The following is a 7831-nucleotide window of genomic DNA, read 5'->3' on the forward strand; positions in this document are numbered from 1 at the left end:
TGAGTCTGTGCCCTCTTGTCCTGCTGCTGGTTGCCTGGGAGAAGAGACCAACCCCCACCTGACTCCAACCTCCTGTCAGGGAGTTGCAGAGGGTGAGAAGGTCTCCCCTGAGCCTCCTCTTCTCCAGGCTGAACACCCCCAGCTCCCTCAGCCTCTCCTCATGGCACTTGTGCCTTCACCAGCCTCGTTGCTCTTCTCTGGACCTGCTCCAGCACCTCAATGTCCCTCCTGAGCTGAGGGGCCCAGAGCTGAGCACAGGATTGAAGGTGTAAGGGCATGTTCCTCATCCCTCTAACACTCAGATCTCTTTCCATTTGCAGTTCGAAGGGAGGAAGTACTGCGAACATGATTTTCAAATGCTTTTTGCCCCTTGCTGCCATCAATGTGGTAAGTTTTGAATCAAGGTGTAACACTTCATGCTGATCACAGATGGCAATGTCCCTGGGGGAAGATGTGCAACCCTTGTGTGTGTTCTCAGGTGACTCTGTGCAGTTTAGCATCTGAACTTCCAGGATGTACTAGGCTTCGGAGAATTTGGGAAGATGCTTTTTTCTAAAGGTCATCCAGCAATGGGATTTAAAAAGAAAAGTTTGCGTTATTTATAAGTAGTTTAGCTGTTGAGTCAGTGATCCAGTGAACAGACCATTCATAAACTTCTGATTATGTAAACCATTCATGCCTCATGATTATACATGGCTGTATATCTGCTTGTGCTGATATTTGGCCTTCCTCATGTAGCTGAAACCTGCAACCAGACTTTATCATCTGCTTTGACTAGTGTAGTCCACCTGTGCTGTCCTACTCCACAGGAGCTGCGACAGTCTTTGTCATCTAGTGTTACAATCAAGTGATGGTCAGCTGAACCTCTGTTGATTTTTTTTGAAACAGACCACAGAATCATAGAATAATCAGAGCTGGAAGGGACCCTTGAGGATCATCCAGTCCAACCCCTGGCCCTGCACAGGACATCCCTGACCATCACACCCTGTGCCTGAGAGCATTGGCCAAACACCTCTGGAGCTCTGTCAGCCTTGGGGCTGTGCCCACTGCCCTGGGAGCTGTTCCAGTGCCCAAACACCTCTGGGGGAAGAATCATTTGCTAATCTCCAGCCTGACCCTCCCCTGACACAACTTCAGCTCATTCCCTGGGCCCTGTCCCTGGTTGCCAGAGAGAAGAGGTCAGTGCTGCCCCTGCACTTCCTTCCCTGAGGAAGTTGTATCCAGCCATGAGCTCTGTCCTCAGTCTCCTCCAGGCTGAACACACCAAGTGACCTCAGCCACTCCTCATGTGGCTTCCCCTCAAGGCCCTTCACCACCTTTGTTGCCTCCTTTGGACACTCTCCAATAACTCAGTATCTTTCTCCCACTGTGGCACCTAAAAGTGCACCCAATGTTCCAGGTGAGGCTGCCCCAGCACAGAGCAGAGCAGGACAATCCCCTTCCTCTCCCTCTGGCCATGCCTTGCCTGATGCCCCAGGACAGGATGTCCCTCCTGGCTGTCAGGGCTCACTGTTGGCTCATATTCAACTTGCCATGCACATGGACCCTCAGGTCCCCTTCCAGCACTACTTTTCATCCTCTCATTCCCCAGTCTGTAGGTGCATCCAGGTTTTTTCCCATCCCAGGTGCAGAATCAGCACTTGCCCTTGTTAAACTCCATATGATTGGTGATTGCCCAACTCTCTAATTTATCTGGGTCTCTCTGCAAGGCCTCTCTGCCTTCAACGGAGTCAACAGCTCCTCCCAGTTTTGTATCATCTGCAAATTTACTAAGTAGTCCTTCAAGCCCTCCATGCAATTCATTTATGAAGAGGCTGAAGAGCACTGGGCCTGAGATGGAGCCCTGCAGAACCCACTAGAGACCTGTGCCATCCTGATGTGATCACATTCACCATAACCATTTGCACTATACCTTTAAGGCTTCAGTGTCTCATGTCCACCCTGTGTAACACTAAGGGCTGCTTTTTGATTCCCACTGTGGATGTAAATGCTTCACTGTGATCATCTGCATGTTTTCTTTTTCCTCCTGTGTGTGACACATTATGATGGGGCAGAGCTGGGAAACCATTACATGAGTGTTGTTTAAACTGGTCTGGAAGCTCTTGTGTTTATATGGCACCTTGGCAAGGTGCTAAGGCTTTCACTTATCTCAGTGAGGCCTTTCCCCATGCAGAGGGAGGCATTGAACCCCAAGGGAGAGGGAAGCAGATGTGCTGGAACTTTGAATTTAAAGCTGTAGATGTGAACAAGTAAGGGGAGAGGAGGAAATGGGTTGATGGAGTTTTCTGAGGAGATACACTGCCTGTCTCCAGGATTTCTCCTGCCTAGCTGGCACAGCTCCCTCTTCTCCTGCCTCAGCTCCTTGTAGTCCCAGCTGACTTTAAACCTCATCCAGGACCTGCACAGAGCTGGGCTTTGCACTGCTTGTATTTAGTAAGCAAAAAAATCCTTGGGGCTGTTGTCAGCAATGAGGCCTTGAGCATTCCTGACATTTCTGGGATCAGTTGGTTTTTGTCCTTGAAAAGTTCTGACTTCATGGGAACACCACAGAGTCTCATGCTGGATGTTATCAGCCACATCAGTTACCTGCTCAATCAGCCCTTTGGCAGCTGTTTGAATTGTTCTCCAAAGCCAGGACTCAGCCTCCCATGGCACAGGGAAACTGAGCTCCCAACTCATTTTAGACAGAGCCTTTGCACTGCTTTGGGGGCCTTGAGTACACTGTCCACATAGAGAACATCTAAATCGTGTGTGTGGTGGACATCACTCCACTGCCTGTGCAGAACAGTCACACTGTGCAAGCAGAACAATAGTTCTCACACTATTTTTCAGTGCCTCACAGGATAGACTCCTTGTGGTAGCTGTTGGATTGACTGTTCTGCAGCTTCACTGCAGCTTTGCACTCCATGTGAGATTTGTTTTTCAGGAGGTCCACAGCCACTCAAGCTCAGTTCTGTTGTGCTCTGAGTATAGAGGCCCTTCAAGGCTTGGTCAAAGTGGAGTAGAAACCACTGCTATGTACATGACAAGTTCAAATTGTCATCTTCTTAAAGAAAAGAAGGAGAACGATGATTAGGACACAAGAAAACTATATTATATGAAGTACTGCATGTAGAAGGATCTGTATGTAGAGTAGAAGGTCTTTCATCAGCAAAGACATTTTCTTCTGCCCCATAGCAGATGAAGTACTGCATGTAGAAGGACCTGTATGTAGAGTAGAAGGTCCTCCATCAACAAAGACATTTTCTTCTGCCCCATAGCAAAAATCAACAAACAAACCCAAATCCCAGAGTCTGGAATCAGAACTGTGATCCTGAAAGCAATGTGTCCTACCAGATTTTGGGGTGACAAAAAGAATGATGAGGATGTCATTGTAGCGATTTGGTTGTGGGTTGCTTTGAACTTTGCCTAGTATGGGATTCTGTGTTGTGTTTCTTCCAGGTGAGTTCATTATTGGTCGTGTTATCAAGGCTATGAACAATAGTTGGCACCCAGAGTGCTTCTGCTGTGATATCTGCCAGGCAGTATTGGCTGACATTGGATTTGTCAAGAATGCTGGCAGGTAGGTCTCTGCTCTTCCTTCTGTGAACTGATCAGAAACAAAATAAACTCATAGGGGTGACTGAGAGGTTTTGGTTCCTGAAGCTTTCCAGCTCAGATCATAGAATTTTAGGGATTAGAATGGACATTACAGATCATCTAATCTCAGCCCCCTGCCCTGGGCAGGGACACCTCCCACCAGAGCAGGTTGCTCAAGGCTCATCCAACCTGGCTGTGAACACTGCCAGGGTTGGGGCATCACCTCCCTGAGCCACAGAGATGGAGAAACTGAAGCATCTTCTTTGGGGAAAAGGTCTAAAAGCGCATCACAAAACTAAGAATGGGTATCTTAAAATGTTAACATTTTACCTACATCAACTCTAGGTTTCTTGGCAAACATGTTCTCTACCTAGTGACATTTTTGGGCCATTGTTACACATGAACAGAGAGAAAATATTCAGATTGAGAAGCATAGAATCAAAGAATCATAGAATTTAAGGGTTAGAATGGACATTACAGATCATCTAGTCCCAACCCTCCCTGCCCTGGGCAGGGACACCTCCTCACTAGATCAGGTTGTACAAGGCCTCATCTAGTGAGCATGTTGTGTCCCAAGGGCAGGACCAGCACTGAGCCTTACTGACCCTCCTGCAGTTGTCCTCAGCCACTGATCAAGTTCCAATCTAAATTTTTAAGATTTTGAAAGTAAAACATTCAGCAATGAGAATCTATAGCAAACTTTGTTTTCTGTGTTTCAACACAGCTTAAACTCAGCTGAGCTGAAGAAATGACTCCTGTGGTGACAGAAAATAATCACCCTGAACTTGGCCAGTCATTTTGGTGCTCTGAACTTGGTTTGCCTAGCAAGGAAATTGTTTCAAAGACTTGAAAAAAAGGACTGATTGAAAAGAGGTTCTGATAGATCTTTATATTTTGTGCTGTAGTACCTGGTACCATTACTTACCTCTCTCTCTTTTCTGCTGTTTCAGACATCTCTGCCGTACTTGCCATAACAGGGAAAAAGCCAGAGGTCTGGGAAAGTACATTTGCCAGAAGTGTCATGCCATTATTGATGAACAGCCTCTCATATTCAAAAATGATCCTTATCACCCTGATCATTTCAACTGTGCTAACTGTGGGTAAGTTGAGTTTTGCAAAGGCAAACAGGGAAAGGCTGGGCTTGTTTGCTTAATTAATTAAAGTGAAAACTTGTCCTGTACAACTGGCAAGAGGGGCTGGGGCTTGGGTGTCTTGTGGCCAGGTGTGTGTTACTACTACTCTGGGGATGGTGGAGTTCAAACAACAGCTGATTGGGGGAGTAAAGAAAGATTGGACTCTGCAGGACCTTAAAAAATACAAAGCATGAACACAGATATGGTTTGTGTAGCAGTGAATTGGTAGCTTGTTATTCTGGTAGAAGAAGAAAAGTCATCCTCTTTTGCTGCTTGAATTGCCTCTCATTTCTCTTTAATTAGCAGCATGCAAACTTTCTCCTCTCTTTGTAAAGCCTGTCTGCTTTTAAAAGCTTTCTCCCACCTCTTTTTATCAGCTTCTGCAACTGCAGCACATGGAACTGCACTTTTCTACATCCTGCACTGACCGTGGAGCATTGTAGGATGCAGCATGGATTCTTAGTTGTTTATTTCTGGTGCAAATGAAGCAATTGCAGTGCCACAGCAAAGGCTGATTTGAAAAACAACTTGTAGTAGTGTCCGTGGCAACCAGCTGAGTGCATTAGTAACTACAGTCAAGTTTAAAGTTTAGCTGTTCTCAGTATTCTAACAATGCAAATTACCAAAAAGTAGAATATATACGTGAGATTCTGAAGTTAGGAGTGAATAAATGTAGCTGGCTCATGTGGTCTGAACGTTCCCTGAAGTTTGATACAACAAGGAATGTGTACCTAGATGCAGAAGTTACATGTTGCTTTCAGTTACAGTTATGCAAATCTAAAACAAACTGGTGATAAGAGTGCCAAAAAATAAACCAAACATCTGCAGCTTCCACACACAGATTTGTGCTGCACAAGCAGAATGACAGGAGCACAGAGAGACTTAGAATCATAGAACCATCAAGGTTGGAGGAGACCTCTTAAGTTCATCAGATCCAACCATTAACCTGTCACTGCTGGAACCCCTAAACCCTAAACCAGATCCTCCAGTGTCAGATCCAGACACCTCTTCAACACCTCCAGGGATGGTGACTCCACCACCTCCCTGGGCAATATCCCAGTGCCTCAACACCCTCACAGGGAAAACATTTCTCCTCACATCCAATCTGACTCTGCCCTGGCTCAGCTCAAGGCCATTCCCTCTAGTCCTCTCCCTGCAGCCATGGCAGGACACACAGCCCCCACCTCTCTCCAACCCTGGCAGGGAGTTGCAGAGAGCCACGAGGTCACCCCTGAGCCACTTTGCTTAGCAGCCTGTTCTCAGTTTACTGTGATCACTCTTAAACTGTGTTTAACTCTGTTCTATTCGATGCTGCTGCGTTGCTGTACTACAAATGTAACTCCCAAAACAAATGCTAAAACCTTTCAGAACCTCTCAAGAGCTGACATTGTTCAGTGCCTTTACTAACGCTCTCAATTCATTGACTTTTGGACAGGAAGGAACTTACTGCTGATGCTCGTGAGCTGAAGGGAGAGCTCTACTGCTTACCCTGCCATGACAAAATGGGTGTGCCCATCTGTGGGGCATGTAGAAGACCAATTGAAGGCCGTGTGGTGAATGCTATGGGCAAACAGTGGCACGTGGAGGTGAGCATCAGATGATATGTAGTGTCTTTTACATATGTAAGCATTAGCACATTTATCTGTGATTTCCCTGATCAATTTCAATGAAAGGATTATCGAAGTTTGCAGCAATCATAGAATCATAAGAATCAACCTGGTTGGAATAGACCTCCAAGATCATCAAGTCCAGCCCTACTGTGGTCACTAGACCATGGCACTAAGTGCCACATCCAGTCTCATCTTGAAGACCTCCAGGGATGGTGAATCCACCACCTCCCTGGGCAGCACATTCCAATGCCTGATCACTCTCTCTGTGAAATGATTAGTAAATGCCTTCTCTGAGTCCCTCTTTCCACCTTATTGTGGCTGGTCTTCCACGGTGAAACAGGAGCTGTTTCCTACCTTACTGAGAGCTCTGATTGTAAAACTAAAATCAGTAATCAAAGGAAGCACAGTGAAGTCCTGACAAAGGAAAATGTCAGAGTGTAAAGCAGTACACAGAATCATAGAACATCCTGAGCTGGAAGAGACCCACAAGGTTCACCAAAACTAACTCCTGGCCCTGCACAGCCCAGCCAGGATATCATGTGGAAAGGCAAGACAATCTGTGGAAACCATAATGTTACTGCGCATGATAATACCTTTAAGTCTTCCACAGTCACCTGCCATGTACATATCTGTTAAGTACTTACTGTGAGAGTTCCTATTTCAAGGCCATGTGAAAAATTTAGTTCCACATCTTCCATTTAAATTAGGAAGATAAACAGTTTATACCTTCTGTTGTTTTGAGAATCTCCTCTAGGAAATTCTTTAGTAGAATCATAGAATTATAGAATCAATCGAGTTGGAAGAGACCTCAGAGATCATTGAGTCCAACCCTACCATGGTCACTAGACCATGGCACTAAGTGCCACATCCAGTCTTCTTCACAGGAGCAGAATGGTGGTGCAGGTTATTTAATCACTTCTAATTCTGTTCATTGATTAAAAAAAGATGTTCCTTTGCTTTAGTTTTTTTGTGACTTTTGGATTGAAATGGTGAAGATATTAAAAGAAATATAATTTTAGTGGTCCAAACGTAGAAACAAAAGGGTTAACTCTGCTTTTCAGGGGGCACAGCTAGCTTCAGTCATGTTCCATAGTGGATCTGATTGGTTTGCTTTCCAGAAGAAATACCATTACTTCCAAATAATCAAAAACATGTGTGTCATTTTCTTTGTAGCATTTTGTTTGTGCAAAATGTGAAAAGCCATTCCTGGGTCATCGTCATTACGAGAGAAAAGGCTTAGCATATTGTGAAACCCACTACAATCAGGTAAGGATGCAGAGCTTTAAAAAGGGTATTAATTGGTAAACTCAGTCGTTGGTTTGATAAGGTAGAGGTGTAAAATCATGGACATTCTTTTGTTTTGTTAAAGGCACCTGTGGGTGCAATGCCAATCCGCAGATGTTTTGTTGCAGTTAATACAGGTTTCTCTATTCATCGGTCTGGCATTAAGAAAACTGCAGGTATTTCACAGAATCACTGAAGGATCAGAGCTGGAAGGGACCCTTGAGG

At 45.3% G+C, this 7831-nt stretch overlaps 1 protein-coding gene across 1 annotated transcript in view; it reads left to right on the top strand.

Moving 5' to 3' along the window:
* LOC103803197 (LIM and senescent cell antigen-like-containing domain protein 1) overlaps positions 1 to 7588 on the top strand; it is a gene marked incomplete at its 3' end in the record, with an annotated part of 17748 nt that extends 10160 nt beyond the window's left edge. The window contains exons 3-7 of the mRNA XM_009075738.1: positions 321 to 387; positions 3442 to 3562; positions 4530 to 4679; positions 6148 to 6298; positions 7496 to 7588. Of these exons, the coding sequence (XP_009073986.1) occupies positions 321 to 387; positions 3442 to 3562; positions 4530 to 4679; positions 6148 to 6298; positions 7496 to 7588 (582 nt within the window). The remainder of the gene's footprint in view (positions 1 to 320; positions 388 to 3441; positions 3563 to 4529; positions 4680 to 6147; positions 6299 to 7495) is intronic.
* Positions 7589 to 7831: the final 243 nt, after the last annotated feature.

This window comes from Acanthisitta chloris, unplaced genomic scaffold (genome assembly GCF_000695815.1).
Source record: "Acanthisitta chloris isolate BGI_N310 unplaced genomic scaffold, ASM69581v1 scaffold7925, whole genome shotgun sequence".
Classification (NCBI taxonomy): Eukaryota; Metazoa; Chordata; class Aves; order Passeriformes; family Acanthisittidae; genus Acanthisitta; species Acanthisitta chloris.